Source organism: Zootoca vivipara, chromosome 7 (assembly GCF_965207765.1).
Source record: "Zootoca vivipara chromosome 7, rZooViv2.hap1.1, whole genome shotgun sequence".
NCBI classification, from domain to species: Eukaryota; Metazoa; Chordata; class Lepidosauria; order Squamata; family Lacertidae; genus Zootoca; species Zootoca vivipara.
This window is the reverse complement of record NC_142590.1, coordinates 75,309,333-75,330,921: the sequence shown is the minus strand read 5'-3', so window position 1 is coordinate 75,330,921 and position 21,589 is coordinate 75,309,333. Positions and strand designations below refer to the sequence as shown.

The window sequence follows — 21,589 nt, the reverse complement described above, 5'->3', positions numbered from 1 at the left end:
CCCTGTGCCTAGTTCCCTGTAACTTCACTTCTTGCAGGGAAGAAACTGCCAGAAGGCCCTTGGTTCTCCCCCTCTCCATTTTACTCTCACAACAACCCTGTGAGGTAGGTTAGGCTAAGAGATTGTGATTAGTCAAGGTCACCGAGTGAGGTTTATGGCTGAGTGGAGATTTGCGCCCTGGTCTTTCAGGTCCTAACACATGGCTTTTGTTCAGATCTGTCTACAGTGCATTTGACATCTTTTCACCCCACCTTAAAAAAAACAGTGCAGGAGCCAAGCTGGAGTCCTTTGATGTAGAATAATGTATTGAATGTGCATACCAACTTTCATTTTGGTATTTCAGACTTCAAGGCAAAAATCTCATTGTGGTGTTATTGTGGGTTTTAGTTTTAAATCTGAGTGGACTATATGAAATATATATGTAAAAGGTGTGAGTGCTATTCGTATCCCCATTATGCAGAGATTTACTCCCTCCGACTGTTAAAATGCAACTCAGTCTGCTGCTGAGTAATTATTATCAACCACCCATTTCAAGTAAAATGCTATTTCTCCCATTTCCCCAGAGATGGATAATCACTGCCTTAGAAATATCTAGGAATTATCTGAAGAGTACAGTGGCTGGGCTGAGATTGGAAACCAGGACTGCCAGATCTAAACCCAACCTCATACACATACCGTAGTTATAATTGATCTATCACCATTTTCTTCCCATATTCTAGACACCCTGTAAAGGTGTAACAACTGAGAAATCGGGTGGTTTCATGGACCATTCGAAACTTGGGTTTGGGACTGGGGGGAGGTGTGCTGAAATCCTTGCTCAGCTTTCTGGATGGACAAATTATTCTTCCCTAGCCTAACCTACCTTATAGGGATGCTGGGAGGATAAAACGGAATGATGATTCGACATATGGTGATCACACTTGGGAGGACTGGCGGAATACGTGTGTGTGATGAAAGTAATGTAAAAACAAATCCGAAGTCAGCCGCCTGCCCTCCAAGAAGAAAAGGCCACTCCCACCTCATTCATTCCTCCTCTGCTTTCCCCACATGGCTCTGCTTCCATTTAAATGATCTGTTTTTCTTTCTCTGAAGAGAAGAGATGTTGGCAGCGCAGCCACGCCTGCTGCTCAGCTCCCATCCATTCATCACTCGCCCAGACAGGTGAAGAGAAATGACCCACTCAGGCCGAGAGATATCATCAGGATTGCCCTCCCCATGGGTTTATAGAGCTCAGGTGTGTAGTCACCCTTGCTAATGATTATCATCAATCAGAGGCCCTGACAGCTCCCAGCAAAGAATGTGTGCCCATTAAGGGGGAAGAGGCGTAAAGCAGGAGACACCAGCAAAGGGGCCCCCTCTTCTTGCGGCACAGTTTGTAAAAGGTATTGCTTAACCCCACTGTCAGGGAGCCGGTGGCCTTTGATGCACTCCTGTGCACTGACCCTATTACCTTTGAAGTTCGCAGGAGCCCTGTCTGAAGCTTTGCACTATTATTATGACTTTCTTCCTAACGCATTTCTGGCGCTCACTTTAACTCCTGGAGAACCGACACATTTGCTGGGCAGCTGCTCAGCTTACAGAAATCTAAAGCAGCCCAACAGAAGAAGTGCATGCACACAGGGGGAAAGAGAGGCGTACAGCCTAATGAGGCAAAGTGTAGCTTTCTGCAGTGTGTGGATGTATGGGTTTTCATTTGGAAAACAGCGCTGGGAGAAAGAGATGAGGCAGAAGGTGCCAAGTTCAATCCTCAGCATCTCCAAGTTGGGCTGCGAAAAAACCCTGTCTGAAATCCTGGAGACCCCCTGCCATAGATCAATGGAAGCACTAGCAAAGCAACTTTGTGTGTTCCACCCCACACACAGTAGAAATGAGGAACAGCAGATCTGGACGCACTCACTGACTCGCTCTTACTCCTTATTTATGTACCTAACAAACAGTTGTTGATCAAGAGCAGTTTCTGTAGCAAGTAGGAAACGGCTGGAAATTCCTCAACAGCTGGGGGGAAGGAGAGAGGATTTACAGTAGGAAATTGCTCACAGTGCTTTATGGACTTTCAGGCTAATTTCTATCCACGAGTCAGGTAAAAGGTGAGAATGCTTTCTGAGCTATTCTTTTAAAAGTAGAGTTGCGAACCTGAAAACCATACCTTTTTCGCTCCCTGTTCCTCTTCAACACCATCTCCTATTACGATGTACACAGCTTTCCGTCCAAACCTCTGCATTATCCTTTCAAAACAGCTCTCTTTCCCTGCATAACAAAAACGGATCATTAATTTTTCTGGGCAAAGGTGATAAAGGAACTGAGAGTCATTTAGGGAACTGAGAGAGGGTTTAGGGGTGCATTGATCTAGCCCAGGGGTGGGGAACTTCAGGCTCCCCTGGCCTGTCTCTCTGGCCTTTGAAACTCTCCCTGGGCCACACCCAAGGGCTTTTGCTCAGCTGGCACACTTTGTGCTGGTCATGTTGTGCGGATGCCTGATGATTGTCTTCCAAAGCAACTACTCTATTCCGAACTTAAAAATGGAAAGCGTAATGCTGGTGGTCAACAAAAGAGGTTTAAAGACTGTCTCAAGGCAAATCTTTAAAAAATGTAGGATAAACACTGGTAACTGGGAACCACTGGCCTGCGAGCGCTCCAGTTGGAGAATAGCCTTTACCAAAGGTGTCATGGGCTTTAAAGACACTCAAACTCAGGACGCAAGGGAGAAACGTGCTAAGAGGAAGGCACGCTTAGCAAATTCACACCATGATCAACTCCCATCCGGAAACCAATGTCTCCACTGTGGAAGGACATGTGGATCCAGAATTGGCCTCCACAGTCACTTACGAACTCATTGTTAAGACCGTGTTTATGGAAGACAATCTTACTCGGCTACGAGTGATTGCCAAAGAAGAAGAAGCAGCTGGTCTGGATGGAGGAGAGAGAGGATTGTGTGCAGAAACAAGTCCTGCCTGCCCAGCCCCTGCCTTTGAGAACCTCCGGGGCTAAAGTCAAGCCACTGTGTTAGCAGCACTGAAGTGACCTCCCCAGGGCACAAGCCTGGACAGTGTGTATGGAGGTCATGGACTGCCCAGGCAACCAGACCCCCACTCCCGGCACCATACTGAATTCCACTCATGGGGTTTATATCCAACACTACTCATACAGCAGACCCACTGAAATTAGTGGACATGAGCAACTTAGGCCCATTAAATCAACAGGTCACCCCTGGATGCAACCAATTGTTCTTACCTGTCTTTGTTGCACTATAAATATTTTCAATTGGGAAGACAGTGCCTAGTCCATAAAGCAGGACTTTTGCAAGGGCTGGTATGAGCTGGGTTGTAGTCACCAAAACATTTACACAGTTGGGCCTGCAAGACAGAAAGCAGCAACAGAATTAAAGTCAATGGGGACCCTCCCTTTCCACCCCCCCCAAGAGATCTTTGCTTTTCTGCTCTATTAGGCTAAACTGGAAGCAGGATATAAGGTTTGCCAGCAACGAGTCCCTTGAAATCGGTGATTAACACAGTCAGCAGTGGCTAGACTCTTAAAACGTTTTTCTCCCTCCATAATTTATTATAACTCAAAACTAGCCTGAAAGAGGAGTACGTCACAAGTAATCACACACTGGGGATATAAATGGTGTAAAACTCCAATAGCATTTACACTGCGCCCCCCTTGGGCAGCTGGCTCCCTTTATTGCTTTCCTGCTTTCTGCACAAAACTATTATATCTGGGAGCCAGGATTGTTCTGGTTTTAGATCTAGTTCCCCATCACATGTCCAGATGTGGCCCCCCACAAATTTGGCCAAAGGTGTCCTATAAATAAATGTGCCTCGGTTTGTTTGGAGAACACAAGAGGAAAGTAAAACTTTTTGCAGCCTAGAGACGACTCCTTAAGCCGTTCTTACCGGGAATGTATCAAATCCAGAGCTTTCAAAGCATGTGTTAGCCAGAGATCAGTCAGCGCTTCCAGTTCTGCTCTTAACTGCAGCCAGGTTTCCCTCTTAGGAGCTCCTATTAAACCTGTGGATAGAGAAAGCAGCGTTTGTAGCTGGTTCCAATGGGAAGGCGCGGAATAGCTTGCACATGGCTTTTGCAAAGCCATAGAATCATTGTGCTGGAATGAGCCAGAAATCCAACTCGTACAACCTGATGCCCAAAAGGCAGGGCCATCCATCCACCAGCCGCCTACACGCCACCGCCCCCCCTCACCTGCGCAGTCGATAATCACCATGTGCCAAAAAGCTGGGAGCGAAACTATATTGCAGGAAGGTGCTTGTAACGAAATGAAGCAGCACATTGCTGATTGGTTTCCCCTCGTAAGCCACTTGTGGTAGAACTTTCCTCCCCACATCCCATCCCATCCCACCCCCAGCAGGCCCCAAGTCTCAGTGCTGCAGTCTCACACGGTTTCTCCTTTGAGTGGCTGCAACAGCCTTTGCTAACCAGGTGCCCCCCCAGGTGATGGGGAGTTGGAGTGCACCAGTTTGGCCAAGGATGTGCCTCACCCAGTCCTGAACAGCCCTCCTGTTCTTCCGAGTGAACAGAGTCGGCTTCAGTTTCTCTGGGGTGTCCTCAGGCAAGACTCCCTCAGTGGGCCACCTTAAATGGGAGCATACAATTAAAGTGCTTTGGTTTTCCCCCAAAAAATTTAAACAACACCTTGCTGGGGCTTCATCAAATGGCCTTTCCCCTTCCGACAGCTTCAGTCGGGCAGGGATTTCATGTGAATTGCAGCATGGGAAATCTACCCACATAATACAGTCCTGATAATGACACGCCCCCCCCCCACTTGTACCTGCAATTTAAAGATTTAAAAACTAGACAAGTGCATTGCATTTGTGCAATTCGTGTCATGCCTCGCTTGACCTGTGATGCTCAAATTGTGAGCATGTTTCTCCCGAGTTCTCTTCTCCCACCCCTCTCTGCACATGCACACTTCCTTTACAGAATCCTTTACGGAACCAGAGGTTCACAGAGAGGAGCTTCTTTCTTTTCCTATGAGCTATTTTCCTTATCGCACTTGCCCTGTCTAAGGTGCTTGACACTTGCAGGGGGAAAGATGTACCATAGGTGCTGGTATGTTTTCTCCTGCAGGAGGAGGTCAAGCAGCATTGGAAGGCCAATTTCAGTAAGAAAAGAAATCCTTGGGGAAAGAGGAAGGAGCCTTTGGATAACTCACTTCCCTACATACCTCGGGCAGAACATTCATACAACTGAGCACCATGTGTAGTTTGAGGCTTATGCTGCCTCGGAGCAGTCTTGGAAAAAGTTGTGTTGATGAAGTCAAAACTGGCCCAGAGTGGGTTTGGATTTTTATTGTTATTTTTTTACATTTATCAGCTGTTAAATGTTTATGTGTGCCTTTAAAAACATATTCAGCAGAACATGCACCGTGGACTTAAACAATAACCCTTAAAGGTGCAGCCCATTTCCTGCAGATTAGTGACTGTCTGAAAGGAGCCAATGGTCTGAGCTGAAGCAGACAGCTAGATAAGCCCAACCAGTTATTATTTCTTCAATCCCCCCTGAAAAGCTGTGTGCCAAGGTCATTATTCTGGATAATAATGGCAGACAATGCACATTTAAAATACCTGGAGGAGCAATTGCTGTTTCTCCCTCCCTCCTTTCCAACCCCTTCCTGCCTTTTTGGTGTTAGTTCTAGCTATGTGACAGATGTGAAGATGCAATGCTGAGCAGGTTCTGCTATGAACGATGCTGGGGCTCCACAATGTTTTGTAATGGAATTGTGAGGGTGAATGGCAGGCTTTCTGGTGAAGCTCCCCCACTCCCCTGCCCAACCTGGACTAACTGGGCAGGCCTGGCCTCAGCATCTTGGCTACAGCGCCACGTTCTAATGGACTGAGCTAACCTGAAGATGTTAGGCAGTTTTTGAGGCCCCAGCACCCCAGGAGAGTTTTTATTAACCATGTTTAGTATTATATCAACCTGATTAATAAGGTGATTTCCCTAACTTCAAGTGTTAGCCTGGATCCATGACAGCGGGCTGCTGCTGAGGCAGATAACTGCTTTTCTGTATGAATTGAAAAACACCAAGGACTAAAAGCAGTATAATTAAAACATTCCCCACTAGCATATTCCTCTCTGGAGCTGCTCCACAAAGATCCCAAGCAAGTTGGTGCTCATGGAAGAAAGGAACACATCTATGTGTGCATGTCTGCGCAAGAGCGTGAAACCCAAGACCAGTTCTCTAAGATCTTAAATAGAAGTCTTTCCTAGCGCTCACACTCACAGAATCAGAGATCAGAGAACTGTAGCGTTGGAAGACACCACCAGGGAGGGTCATCTCGTACAACCCTCTGCAATGCAGAAATCTTTTGCACAATGTGGGGCTTGAACCCATGACCCTGAGATTAAGAGGCTCATGCTCTATCAACTGAGGTATCTCAAGAATTCAGGCCCTTTAAACTGCAGATCAGTGGAAGTGGCTCACTGTGGCAATGTGGACCTAGCAATAGTATTTCTCCATCTTCAACATATAATAAAAGCAGGACTGGGAGTGGGGTCAAGAGCAATAACGACCCCAGTATTTTGCTCCAATGACAAGGCTACCCTCATAAGGTCAGGCCATTGTGTAACCCAGCCCTCCCCAACCTGCTGCCCTTCAAATGCTGTTGGACTACAAACCCAATCAGCCTCAGCGAGCCTGGTGGGATCCATAGCACAAAACATCTGGAAGGTACCAGGTCAGGGGTACCTCTCACCAAATTTGTCAGGAGAACTGGAAAATAAACAACGCCCCCCACTTTTTTTTTGGTACTTCCACTTCTTTAATTTGTGAAATATGCAAGCCATTCTCCACATCTGCTCTGAAGAACAGGAAGGCAAGAGTCTTAACAAGGATGCAAAGGAACCTTCCCTGATGGGTTGGGGAGACACTTACCACCGACATTGTTTTTGTAGGTGTTGTAAAGTTCTTTCACCCGCCGGTAGCGGAATGCTAATTTCCTCATCCAATCAACTCCCCCGTGAACTCCCGAGCCCAGACAAAGATTTGCTCCAGCGGTTGAACTGTGAAAGCCATCTGCTGAGAAATTATATGTGCTGTGGCAAAGGAAGGAGGAGAGGGGGAAGGAGTGAAATTATAACCTACACTTCCCATTAGGACGGATAAACTAGACAAGAGGAGAGAGGAAGACATGCTCCAGACTTCTGGCTACACTAGAGTCAGTGGACGATGAAAAGAAAGTGTCCTTCCCCATTTGCCCTGTAATTTTGTCCTCTCTGCCTATGGTATTGATGTACATTTGCTCACTGAAAAAGCGTAATCTATTGACTCAAACCCTCACCTAGTTACCATATGCTTTTATCAACATGCTGATGAAACGAAACACAAGATAAAGGAAATGAACAGTCCATCTGGAAGTCGGCCTTTGCAAGTCCCCACAGGATTAAGGGTGCCTGAGCAAGCAGTTTGTGAAAGCAGGGAATAACTGCACTGCAATTCTGAGGCTACTGCATATATCAGGCATCCCCAAACTTCGGCCCGCTAAATGTTTTGGACTACAATTCCCATCTTCCCCGACCACTGGCCCTGTTAGCTAGGGATCATGGGAGTTGTAGGCCAAACATCTGGAGAGCTGCAGTTTGGGGATGCCTGGCATATATGATCCTAAATCAGATTTAAAGCAACTTGGCTTTTTGGTGGCCCCATCAATGAGTTGGCCCCAATGACAAATATTCCCTATATTCCCTTTGCCCAATGGGAACTTGGGGCCCAAGGGTGAAGGAATGGGATCACAAGCATATGGTTTGATTGCTGGAAAAATTAATTTGAAGATAAGAGATGCACCCCCTTTGTCAATTGTCAGGTGCATTTAACTCTCCTCTGAAACTTCTGGTACTAGATAACTGCTTGTAAATACAATAATGAGACAACTGCACTCTCCCCATAGAGCAGAAAAACTGGCCAGATCAAAGAAAAAAATGGCTAACTCAAAGAGCCTACAGTATATGCCATTGGCTATTCTCCAAGTATCCATAAATAGCTGGGGGACTAGTTACATTGGATGCTGCAACACAGTTGCCTTACCTTAAATCTTGCCCATTGTCATCTGATGACACATCATCTATGTGTATCTGGTCACAGTCCTGAAAACCATTTCCAAAAACAATCAGCCAGGAAACGAGTATTGCTTTGTAAAAACAACAACGGAGAGATTTTGTGCAACAGAACCCATGCTGAGGAAAGATTCCCCCCAACAATTTCTGGTCAATTATAGTAATCACATTACAAGCAACATTTCAGTCAGATACCACATTCCCAGAACACGAGTTCTATGCGGTTAAACACAGCAATTCTCACAGACAATAAGGTCACTCATACAACTCGGTTACCCACCTAAGGGTAAATTGTTTCCCATTCATTCCGGGCAGTGTTGAAACATGCAAAGAAACATCATTGTCTTTCAGGAGGACAGCATCATTAATCGTCTCTACGTCTAAACCTGCCAACTTCCTTCTTTAGAGAGTAATAGGTTCCAAGGAAAAGGAGACCAACACCAACATATATATCTCGTTCCAATAATGGTATCGTGGTGAGAAGTTTCAGGGGGAATGTTACCTGGACTTGGCTTACTCAGTACTGTATAAGAAAACACAGGAGGGCAGTGTACACAACATACATTTTAAAGCACCCCCCAAAAAAAACCCTACCAACTGTAGTATGTTAAGGGATCTAGGAATGGTAGCTTTGTGAGGGGTAAAACACAGCTGCCAGGACTGTTGACGTGAATGTGCTTTAAATGTATGGCGTACGGTATACACAGCCAGGGTCTGTGGCATTTTTATAGCATTTGCTTTCCTTACAAAAATATAATTGAAAGCAAACAGCAGGCGCTCCTACAAGGCAGCTGATCTGCTACTCCACACTTGATGATGATGATGATGATTTATTGAATTTATATACTGCCCTATACCCAAAGGTCTCAGGGTGCTTCACAGAACAAAATCAGAATATAAGACCACTAAATATATAATCAAAATAAAAACAACAACCCAATGGCCCCCATCTCCCCCCCCAAAAAGACACATTTTAAAAGGGCACAGGATGTCTCAAATCAACCAAAGGCCTGGTTAAAAAGGAATGCTTTTGCCCGGCGCCTTAAAGGCCAAAGTTTGCCAGGCAAACTTCCCTGGGGAGAGCATTCTACAGATGGGGAGCCAATTCAGAGAAGGCGTGTTCTCATGTTGCCACCCTCTGGACCTCTCGAGGAGGAGGCACACGAAGGAGGGCCTCAGAAGATGATCTCAGGATCCGATTAGGTTCATATGGATAGATCTGGGGCCTTGCAATGCACATGCAATGACCAGCCTTCAGCAAACAAGTGGTGCACACTCTATATCCCACCTTCTTAGCCTTTGCGCCATATTTCCCAATCTCTGGTGGCTATTATCTTCGAAACAATCAAGCAAACTGCATCTCCTAACCTACTGATGAAGAACCACTCAGGTTCTGCTTTGGGCTTCCTAAAGGCATGTGGTTCACCACTATGAGAACAGGATGCTGGTCTGCTGGACGAGATGGGCCACTGGTTGGATCCAACAGGTTCTTATGTTCTTATCACCAAGCTGTTAGTTAGCAATCTGCCCAAGAGAGGAATTCTCACCCTTAGTAATTTTTACACCACCAAACAAACGTGCTGATATGTCATTCATAGCATTGGCTGTTGTGTATCAATGATTGGAAGAAGAGGGGGAAAAAACAGGCTAGTGATTATAAGTGCAGAACTTGAGGTTGACTATTATTCCAAGTTAATTAGCAGAGTTCAGCACCTTCGTACTGTGTCAATACAGAAAATCTCAAGGAACCAGGAACAGTCGCCTGCCAAGAACTCTTAGGGGATGATCATTACTACTTGCTGAGCACAGAGGAAATTGTGACAGGAAAACACTACAGCTATCAACCTTATTATTTGTGCATGCTTATAAAGTTATACAAAAACTTTGGAGGAGAAAAGCAATCAAAGCCCATCTTGGTAGATAACGGACTTGGAGTTCAGCCACTGTGAAATATGCACTCTAAAACCTTATCTTCCAAGTTCTCTATTGTCTGAGTGGAGGAGGCTTCAACCTCAAAAACTTTAACAATGTTATTTTAATGGTTTCTTTATTTGGTTTGACATTCCAAATTCCTAAAGAGTCAGGAAGCTTCCTTCCGTGACCCTCGCAAGGCAGAACAAAAAAAAATCATGCTGCAGTGAGTGTACATGCAAATTGGAAAGTTGCTTCCGCTGCCCCCCCCCAAATCATCACATTGACTTTTCACAGAGTTGCAGAAGCTTCAAGGGAGGAAGACTTTTACTGAGTAACATATATGGTCCATTTAATGAGTAGGGTGGGTGACGGCAAAACTACACACTATGCTAACTGCATTTAAGGTGACCAGTTTTTAAATAAAAACACTGGTAAACATTTGGAGCAGAGCAGGTGAAGAAATATTAACTTTTCTTGATGGAAATAGCCCCGTGAAGCTGCTGTTTGCACCAGGAGGGAAGCTAACGGAACTGTAGAGTTGGAAGGGGCCCTGAGGGTCATCTAGTCAATCCCCATGCCAGAGTTGGGCCCAACGTAAAGGATCTGACGGTCCAGCAAAGTTACAGGTGAGCGAAGAGATTATGGCTATATGCTACCTCCAGGATCAGAGGCAAGACACTTCTAAATCTCAGGCGCTAGAGTCATCCCCCTCATGTCCAGTTTGTGGACTTCCCAGAGACATCTGATTGGCTGTTGTGGGAGACGTGACTCTGCCCTACATAGGTCTTTGGTGTGATCCAATAGGGCTCTTTGTACACTGTTCTGTTTTGGAAAGACAGATCAGGATCTGAGGGGACAAAGGCAAGGGCACAGAAGAAGGCCAAAGGAAGAGTCCAGAGAAGACAGTGAGATGGGCAGGGAAAGATGGGTGAAGTGAAGCCAGGGGCGGAGGAAGGGGTGTGTGGTGGGTGCAGGTCGCCCTGGGTGTCACCACTGAGGGGAGTGACGAAATGCCGGGTGGCGCTCACCGTGGGGCCTGCAGTGCACCCGAGCCACACATCTCTCCTGGGTGGCTTTGGCGCATGCAGACTCCGCGTTGCCCAAACAGTCCGCCCGCCGCCTCCCCCCCAGCTGTGGGGCGGCTGAGTGGGAGGAGGCAGGCAGACTCCGGAGGCCCCGTGGTGTGTCCCGCCCCTATGGGTGGCGTGTACCAACCCAGGTGCCCAAGTGGCTTCCTCCGCCGCTGGGTTAAGCACCCAGATGCTGCACTGATACTTTCACTGATGGGTTGCTCAGAATAAGGAGCTGATTCTGAAATCTAGACTTTACAGGGCCCAGTGGATCCAGGTAGGCTGATACCCAGAGGTTGGCCATGGTTGCCAAAAACCCAGCACACTGGTGGAACAGGCGATAAGGTGCCCAAGCCTGCTTTACTGAGGCTCCTGATTGAGACATGTCCCAACCCCAGGCCCCTTACACGATACGAACATGGGATTCAACCCATGCACATTTACAGGTGTGTTTCTTTAAGATTCCTTGACATTCCTTAAAAAGTCAAGGACCATAATAATAAATCATAATAATAATAATAATATATTTATTATTTATACCCCGCCCATCTGGCTGGGTTTCCCCAGCCACTCTGGGCGGCTTACAACAGAAAAATGAAATAAAATAATTAAACATTAAAAGCCTCCCTAAACAGGGCTGCCTTCAGATGTCTTCTAAAAATCTGGTAGCTGTTTTTCTCTTTGACATCTGATGGGAGGGCGTTCCACAGGGCAGGCGCCACCACCGAGAAGGCCCTCTGCCTGGTTCCCTGCAACTTGGCTTCTCGCAACAAGGGAACCGTCAGAAGGCCCTCGGTACTGGACCTCAGTGTCTGGGCAGAACGATGGGGGTGGAGACGCTCCTTCAGGTATACTGGACCAAGGCCATTTAGGGCTTTAAAGGTCAGCACCAACACTTTGAACTGTGCTCGGAAACGTACTGGGTGCCAATGTAGATCTTTCAAGACCAGTGTTATGTGGCCTCGGCAGCCGCTCCCAGTCACCAGTCTAGCTGCCGCATTCTGGATTAGTTGTAGTTTCCGGGTCACCTTCAAAGGTAGCCCCATGTAGAGCGCATTGCAGTAGTCCAAGCGGGAGATAACCAGAGCATGCACCACTCTGGCGAGACAGTCCATAGGCAGGTAGGGTCTCAGCCTGCGTACCAGATGGAGCTGATAGACAGCTGCCCTGGACACAGAATTGACCTGTGCCTCCATGGACAGCTGTGAGTCCAGAATGACTCCCAGGCTGCACACCTTGTCCTTCAGGGGCACAGTTACCCCATTCAGGACCAGGGAGTCCTCCACACCTGCCCGCCTCCTGTCCCCCACACCTGCCCGCCTCCTGTCTCATAGCAGAGACACAGATTCTCCTTTCGCTCGCTTGTGTGCATTACAAGCCAGACTTTTGCTGAAGGCGAATCTGATATGCCAATTCCATGCTGATAGTAATATCTATAGTTCCTTCCTTCCTTAGTCACTTTTCAGGCTGCATTTTAAGTGAGGGCTGACTCTACAAACATGGCCCGAGAAAACAAAATTAAAAGCACATTTCTGCTGGCACACTCGCATGCCTTTCCAAAATGATAAAAACATTCTCAGCCGTGCATGCAGATTGTGAAAAGCCACGCTGGAATAATATTGTCGCAGCCCACTCAACTTGAGTTGCACTGCGCAGTGCAATTATGTCAGGGGAAAGGCATTTGTAGGGGGGGAATCTGCTTTTCTCATTTGTGAATGAATTGTTCTGTATGCTAAAGTTTGACAACAGTAGCGATCACATTTCTGACTTAATAAAATACCATGACACTTAGTGAGACACTACCTCATAGTCCGTTGCCGACCGGCACTATCATGTTACTGGGTAAAACATAGCAAAGCTGGACAAGGCAAGAATGTAGACCATATTTTACTACAGTACTTGGTTACCAGACTAATTTTTCATTCTTGCAGATTTTGCTTTTGAGACCTTGGTGAGCAACGAGGAGGATGTGAACATCTGGGTGGCTCAACATGAGGCTCCAGTTTGGCTTGAATAAAGTTTGGTAATGAGGACATTTCCAAGACCAGGCTCCACATCTGTTGGCTTTAACTGATATGATGCTGAGATCTCATAGGGATCTGTGATTGCTGTGCCTCTTACAGGCCATGTGGGTAATTAAAATAAACCACAAGCACTACTTGTAGACTCCAAGAGCAATTGCTATGGTGCTGTAATGTTTAGATCATCTCTCTCTGGTGATCAAATGTGAATCGGTATCTATAAATAAGCCAACAGGAGATGGCAGGCTCACAGGGGAAATTCTGGATTTTATGGGCTCTAGAAGTTAGAAGATAGGATTGTGATTTTGAAAATTGTAAAAAAAAGAAGCCAAAATTCTTGTATTCTGCCCCTTAGGACTTATGCTGGCAAATGACACTGCAGTTTCGTTCCTAGTTATTGTAATTTTCTATCCAGTATGGAATTTGATTGCGCGCACACACACACACAAACAAACACATGACACACATGATACTACAGATATTTGGAAATAGAAATAAAAGTAATTTACAAAGTTACTTCGATGCTTTGATTAAAATGTGTATGTTCCCCGTTCAAATAAAGTTTTTAATTTTTTTCTGGACATCTCAGCCTTAGACAGAATTACTTCCCCCCCCCCAAAAGCCCATATCTTATACGTAATATGAACATTGGTTGGCTCTCCGATAAATATGATTTCACTGTCCAAGTAAACTTTACTCTAATAGATCAACATGCTAATGTGCTTGAGAATTTGGGCTGCTAATTTACAGCATTGTTTTGGATATGCAGTTCTTTAAACGCTTCTCCAACAGGGCAAACTGACTTTAGTTTCAGAATGCCCAGTTGATACGATTCCATGAACATGGATGTTAAAAGTGGCAATACAACTGCACAACCAGGAGCAAAGCACATCAAAGCATCCACAATGTGTTCAGGGGATTGCATCACACTCGGTGGAACTTCTCACTTTCCATAAGAATGGAAAAACAAGAGGTTAGCTTGAACCAGGGACTAACGTGAACAAAATTTACAACTCCCTGACCCTCATGGTCTTGTCACTCCTCCAGTCTCATGAACGCATCTTATTTACATGCTAACCTACAAATGAGCCTGCAGGACCAATTCAGTTTTGGGTTATCTAGTCTTGCTTACCTCCTCATATACCACTTGATGGTGCTACAACATACTGCAACTCTGGCAGATCAAACAGGGCACAATTCCCTCTGCTTGCTTTTCTACATCCCTCTCTTTCGCTGACTCTCTGTCCCTGCATTTCTTTAGGCCAGCTAAACTAGATGACGGAGGTGCAGTCCTGCCATTGTCTTTTTACACAGAAGCTACAAACTTGACTGCATCTGTGGCAGAGGAGGGGCTGCTCGAACCTTTCTCTATTACCTGTTTTTCTCCCCAGATCCAAGTCCCTCTCCCAGGTACAGTTCTTCCTGCACAGGAAAAATACTATTTCCTTTAAGCAGAGAAAAGCACCAGGAAGGAGCAGTATTGATCAAGACAAAGTGCCCACTCAACTGTTCTGTGCAACTGGAACTTTTACAAGTGCCACTTAATGTTTATTCTGCGCTAGCAAGGAACCAATCCTTCAGTGTAGTAGCACCTACACCAGGCATCCCCAAACTGCGGCCCTCCAGATGTTTTGGCCTACAACTCCCATGATCCCTAGCTAACAGGACCAGTAGTCAGGGATGATGGGAATTGTACTCCAAAACACCTGGAGGGCTAAAGTTTGGGGATACCTGACCTACACTCTAGAACAGGGGTCCCCAAACTATGGCCCGGGGGCCGGATGCGGCCCAATTGGCCTCCCAATCCGGCCCGTGACGACCCCCGCCGCTCGTCGCCACCGCCCGCTCTTACGGCACGCAGCGCGGTGGCGCCCTTCCAGGTCGGAAAAACGCGCCGAAAATCCTTTGTGCGCATGCGTATGGGCCTCTCCCGACCCAGAAGAGGTCATTTCTGGTGCACTTCCGGGTTGGGGGAGGCCCATACGCATGCGCACAAACGATTTCCGGCGCTTTTCCCGACCTGGAAGCGCGCCGCCGCGCCAGTAAGCGCCCGTGCGCATGCGCATGGGTGCGCACTCCCCCGTCCGCTGGCCCGCACGGGCGCGCACTCCCCCGCCCTCCGCGCGATCGGCGCGGTGGGAACCGGCCCAAAGCCCGGTAAGTCTGGGGACCCCTGCTCTAGAATATTAGCCAAGTGTGACTGTTTTTCCTGTTGCTGATGCCTTCTAAAAACTGCTTTGCCCAGGAAAGCCTACCCAGAAGACATGCCATTTGATGACACGTATTTATTTGTCATTAAAACTGTAGATATTTTGATAATTGCATCTATTTTTTATTTTATTGGCATTTTCTTCTGAACATTTTATATTGTTTCATGTTAAATGCTTAGAGCGCTGTCTCTCTAAAAGTGGACTTGGGGACTTGGGACCACTTTCAAGCCTGGTCCAGTGCCTCCTGGCTTGCCTGTTGCTCCCACTAGCTGCACCCTTTGACTGGCCCAGTCAATGCCAGCACCAGCAATTCCTAGCATGCCTAGTGAAGACAGAGATGTTCACGAGTGGAGGAGGGAAAGGTAAGGGGCCAGGGGTGATTTTCAAGGACATTAGAAATCGATTATGATTACAAGCAAAAACAAAATCTCAAAGCAGGAATGGAAAGGAAAGGGGATAAGAGAAGGATGTTGTTATTAGATGAAATAAGTGGAGTCCAAGCGAGGAGGGATGTGAGTGAAATGGTGAATGGAGTGGCTGGGGAGAACAGGTACAAGTTGACAACGATGGGCCAGGGTCTTTCACAATGATTCAGGGGGATAGCTCTCTTCTTCTGTGCAAAATCAGTACGGATGACTGATAGACATAGCTGTCAAGTTCTCCGTTTTTTAAAGGGAAATTCCCTTATGCTGAATAGGCTTCCCCGCGAGAAAAGGGAAAACTTGATAGAAAGCATTCAGTTGAAATGAAGTTGCTATTTAGCATCGTATGGGAGCTTCCCTCAGCAAAAAGGAATCTTTTCCCCACTCCTCTGAACAAACTACATTTCCCAGGGTTCTCGGGGGACACTATGACTGTTAAAGTGGCATAATGGTTCTTCAAAGCTGTAGATGACTTGCTTTCTGAAACTCCATGGCAATGGATGTTATTTAAAGAAAGAGTAGCTGTGATCTCTCTTTGATTTACAAGCATCTTGTCTACCAAAACAGCACTGCTTTGGAATGTACCAAACTCCACCTTGTATGAGAAATTCTCTCAGCGAGCGAGCAGGGGGACTGACTCAAAGAATTAAGGGGGGAAAGGGCTTGCCTGCCTCACCTTCCCTGATAATTTTTCAGTGTGAAGTACCATCATGTGCTCTGGGGAGCAAATAGCAATGTTGAACACACAAATCAGAAGCACCTGAGCACTCCTTCAGCATTTATATATATTTAACTTTGCATAAATGCCACCTTTGACACTCTCGGAAATCAGACTCCAATTCTTATAACACAGGGTTTGCTCAGGCAAATAACCATTCCATCATGAGAAGAGAGAGTGGTGGTTCGTTTGTTTTTTCTATACTATCCTCCTAGAGACAGCGCTGTGTTGTCCAAGTACATCTCAGCCACAAACTAATGCAAACTGCCCTGTCTAGCTGGCTAAACTAAACATATTTTTAGCACTGCAATTGCTGGTTTTCCATGGGGCAATACACACTTTCCTTAGTCAGGGTCCATTCTGTAATCAAATTGCAAACAGAACTTGGATCCTTGCACCAAACAGATTTAAAGCTTCAAGTTTTAGTATACTTAAAAAGACGAATCCTCAAAAAAACAGCCTTAAAAAGATGAAGGCTGTAACTGCTAAGATCTCAGACTGCAATTCTAGACACATTTACCTGAGAGCAAGTCCCATTGAACTCAGTGTACTTATGTAGACAGTCAGTCCCAAATGCCTTCCAGAATCGCAAGGGCATCATTTGCCCTCTCACATTTTTATAAAGTAGGACATAGAATTGTCCTGTTTTCTGCAAGGTGACACCGGACCCATTTACTCAGATCAATAATGTTTACATAATTTATGCAATTCACATGCTGTTACTTAAATTTATGCAATTCACATGGCTTTGGTTCTTTGGGTTGTAGAATTCTTGCTTTTTGAACTGTAGCAGGCCAAGAAACTCAAATTTACTGTTCTCTTATGTGGGATGGGAAGTAAAGAGGTACAAATGTCCAGGTGGTTAGATAGAAGTTTTCCCTCCCTGTCTCATAGCACTAAAAATTAGGGTCATCCAATACAACTGATTGGCAGCAGATTTGTGGCAGACAATAAGAAGTACATCTTCCCACGGCATGCAACTAATTTGCGGAACTCGATGCCACAAGACGTGGTAATGTCCTCTAGTTTATGAAGTCTACCAATGGCTGTGGCCTCCAGGTTCAGAGTCAATATGCCACTGAATCCTACTTGGCATAGCTGTCAACTTCCGGATTGGAAAATAAGGGATCAGCAGCGACACGGCACCGGAAGTTGCTTCTGCACATGTCCAGACATGCGCAGAAGCGACTTTCGGTGCCGGCTCTGCCTGATTTCCAGTGCCCAGACATGGGCAGAGCGGCACCTGAAGTCACTTCTGCGCATGTCCGGACATGTGCAGAAGCGACTTCCGGTGCCGAGCTGCCCATGTCCGCATGTCTGGGCACCAGAAATCGCTTCTGCGCATGCGCAGAGGCGATTTTCAGCCAGCAGGAGCTGCTTCCTTATAAATCCGGGGGAATTACAGGATATTTTGCCATTCGGGTTAACAGTGGGAAATGGATTTAAATATGGGGGTTTCCCGCAAAAAACGGGAGACCTGACAGCTATGCCTACTTGGTGGGAGCAGCCGCAGGAGAGAGTTATTGCTTTCATGTCTCGCTTGCAGGCTTCCCAGAGGCATGTGATTGGTCACTGTGGGGAAAAAAGGATGCTGAGATGGATGGACCAATGGTCTGAACCACCAGGGCTTGCTTTACTTCTGCCCTCCCTGCTTGCAATGGTGTGTCTTCTAATTGCTTGCCTCGTGGTGAGGAACTGACAGCACATCTGTAGCCTCTTGTTAGAATCACAAGAGGCCCAGGTTTCTGGCTGAGCACTGCAAAAGTTATGGCAACGTGGGATCATGAAACAAGAAGGCCCAGTAGATTGTGGTTTCCACAATCTGGTGATGCCTAGTCCCTTTTCATTCCTCCTGACGGACAAGTGGTTTTTCATAATTGGGTCTAGCCGTTATTGAACAAGTATATCTCAGAGGCAAGTACCACATGCTCATGAGACACAGCTTCTCTTTCACCACAGCATGTATGAAAACAAGAACCGCAAGCAGCTGAGATGAGTGCATTAGCTGCAGCTAAATATGCTTCCAGGTGGTCCTCACTCAGTGGAAACCTATGGGTCTCGAATGGGTGAAACGGAGAACAAAAAAGATGGGCTTCTTTTCTGAATGAGCAAAAAGTGATGGTGGCTGTTCAGAAGGAGACAGGCTGACACTTCTTTAATGCTTTCCCCCAGGGACGTAGGAAGATAGGGGCAGTCGGGGCGATACGCCCTGAGCGACGTGATCCCAGGGGCGCCATCGTCGTCGCCCGCCCCGCCCCCAAAACGTGCACCCCTCGCCCCTGTGCGTGGCACGCCTCGCCCAAAACGTGCGTCCCGTATCTGCGCATGGCGCGCCCCATCATTCTTGAAACAGAAGTCACCAGACCCTTATGTATAGTCAGAGGGTGGGGGAGGGGTGATGGGAACCCTCTGACTATACATAAGGGTGAAGGGTCTGGTGACTTCTGTTTCAGTGTATCTGAAGAAGTGTGCATGCACACGGAAGCTCATACCTATGACAAACTTAGTTGGTCTCTAAGGTGCTACTGGAAGGATTTTTTAGTTTTATTTTGACTGCGTCAGACCAACACGGCTACCTACCTGTAACTAAGACAGATTCAAATACTCTCAAACTATAATTTTACCTCAATTATGTGCAATCCTATACAGACTTACCCAGGAGTAAGTTCTACTGAACTCACTGGGACTTACATCTGAGTAGACCTGCCACAGGACTGCACTGCAACAAAACTTTGGTTATAGAAGGACAAATGTTTCCAAAATGGGTAGATAAAAAAGGACGTATAAATTGAAATGAAACCAATACCTACCTCGAGGTCATTAAAAAACAGGTGTGTATCTGCAAGGTTGAAGATCATTTCTTCCATCATAAGGCCTATCCGGACGGATGTGGTGGTGTCCTGTTAGAAAGGGAAAGCTGTCAACCATTTTAATATCTTTGGATTTTGGAATTAAATTTTGAGAAAACATATGATACTGAAACTCTTCACTGGGAAAAACAAACAAACAAGTAAGAACTTGCACCAGAATTAGGATATGTAATGCTATTCCCTCCTCTGTTTCTGTCTGTCTTAACTTTATATATATAAGGATACCCCTACCTCTCTCTCTCTCCTATAAACCATGGCAGCACAATACAGATTTCTGTAAACCTTGCCCTATTTTTTTTTTTTTGCAGATTTCTGTGGAGGCATGTAATTGAACGGTGAGGTCAATCAGACAAATCCATCTGGGAGAACCTACAGAGCAGCAAAATGCACAGGCAAGAGTGTCTTTCTGTCAACCTATGCGGCAAATAGTGTTGACAACGGTTGATGTATCTACGCGTGAACCTAAATTATTGTACATTCTTGATGTAGCTGTTAATTAAAGAAGAATGGCTGTGGTTCCAGCCACATGGCTAACTCATTGAAGGAAAAGGAAAGCTCTGATAACTTGATTGTATTTGAACATGAAAGCTAAGGGCCACCATCATTTCTTTTACTCAAAAGGTTATTGTTTCAATACCCCCCCCCCCGAAAACCTTTGTGGCTATAACAAAAGCCAACAATAAACAGAACAGCGCAGAGATTACAGAAACAGCAACTGGCTACTGAAAACGTCCTAAATCCCTTTCTCCACTACAAGTTACTTGATTCCATCTACTTTTTTCTTAGGTGAAATCTTATATATTTGAAGGCAGGCCCCTGCCTCTTTCCAAGGGCCTCATGTGCAGGTCACATGGTTTAAAGATTTCACCAGGCACAGTCCATGAGTGCAGCCAGACAGGAGAGTATTTGTTTGTCCAAATGGTGTTGCCTGAGCCTAAAGTGATGTAAAAGGTACGTAGGTATGGGAAATCTCTTGTAGCTGCTGTTAGTTTGAGCACAATGGCCTCACATCTTCTCCTTTGTCAATACTCACTCAATATCACCCCTCCCATTTTTCTGCCATGTCTTACCTTCCTTTTAAAAAATAATTTCCATTTTTCATTTAAAAAACAACAACCAACCACAACACAATAGCCATTATTTATTCATTTTTTCACTTGATATAACCAAATTTACATACTGCTTGACAGTACTAATACTTCTAAGCAGTTTTCTTTTCTAAGTAGTTTATGAATATAAATCATATCTCCATCCAGTCATATCTATTTTTATCTATTATTCTTCAGTGTATCTGAAGAAGTGTGCATGCACACGAAAGCTCATACCAAAATAAAAACTTAGTTGGTCTTTAAGGTGCTACTGAAGGAATTTTTTTATTTTTTATCTATTATGATAGTATTGCAAGTGTTTTTTAGAATCCTGCTGATGTATTTACTTGTACACAATGCTTTGTCATATATGCATTAAATGTTTCCCATTCATTTTTAAATTTGTTATCATTCTGATTTCTAAGTCTACCAATTAGTTTGGCCATTTCTGCATATTCCATTAACTTAATTTGCCAATCTTTTTTGTTAGGAATTTTTTCCTCTTTCCAGCATTGGGCTATCAATCAGTGGTGAGTTCGATTATGAGTTAACTTGCTCGTTCCTTGTATCTTTGGAGGAAGCAGCATCATCTTTAAAATGCCTTGAACAGAAAACATGCTTGGAACTAGGTAATTTTTTTAAAGAGCAAATTCTACCCACAATATTCAAGCTTTTGGCGAAATGTAATACTGTAGTATATTTTCAGTGTTCACACTCACAATTTTTAGATGTTTTGTGCCAAGTAGAAGTTGTATTCAACACAGCACTAAGGCTGAGGATCTGTCATTTGCAAGGATTTTCCTTGTATAGCAGAACCTGCTCCCTCTCTCCGACTCTCTCTAAATCTGTTCTGGGGTCGTCGTCCCCCGACTTTCCAGAGCAGAGCTGTGGATAGTGCAGGATGCTGGTAAGGGGAGGGGGAAATTCATAGAAATCGTAGAACTGCAGAGCTGGAAGGGACCAAGAGAGTCATCTAGTCCAACCCCTTGCAATGCAGAAATCTCTTGAGTAATGTGGGGCTCAAACTCACAGCCCCGTGCTTCCTGTTGCACTAGAGGGAACCCTGGCTTTTGCTAGTGAAATTATATAACTGAATATGATGTACAGTGGTGTCTCGCTAGACGAATTTAATTCGTTCCACGGGTCTATTCTTATAACGGAAAATTCGTCTAGAGAATCCCATAGGAATGCATTGAATTTTTTTGAATT

General features: G+C 45.5%; 1 protein-coding gene across 3 annotated transcripts in view; it reads right to left on the bottom strand.

Annotated features, from left to right (window-relative positions):
- The window catches only part of EYA2 (EYA transcriptional coactivator and phosphatase 2), a 129,934-nt gene that overhangs the window by 1,664 nt on the left and 106,681 nt on the right, over positions 1-21,589 (bottom strand). For all 3 annotated transcript variants that reach the window (XM_088674609.1, XM_035122412.3, XM_035122411.3), the window contains exons 10-15: positions 19,233-19,322; positions 8,039-8,097; positions 6,890-7,050; positions 3,894-4,008; positions 3,232-3,353; positions 2,147-2,247 (exon numbers count right to left, since the gene is read on the bottom strand). In XM_088674609.1, coding sequence (XP_088530735.1) covers positions 2,147-2,247; positions 3,232-3,353; positions 3,894-4,008; positions 6,890-7,050; positions 8,039-8,097; positions 19,233-19,322 — 648 coding nt within the window. The remainder of the gene's footprint in view (positions 1-2,146; positions 2,248-3,231; positions 3,354-3,893; positions 4,009-6,889; positions 7,051-8,038; positions 8,098-19,232; positions 19,323-21,589) is intronic.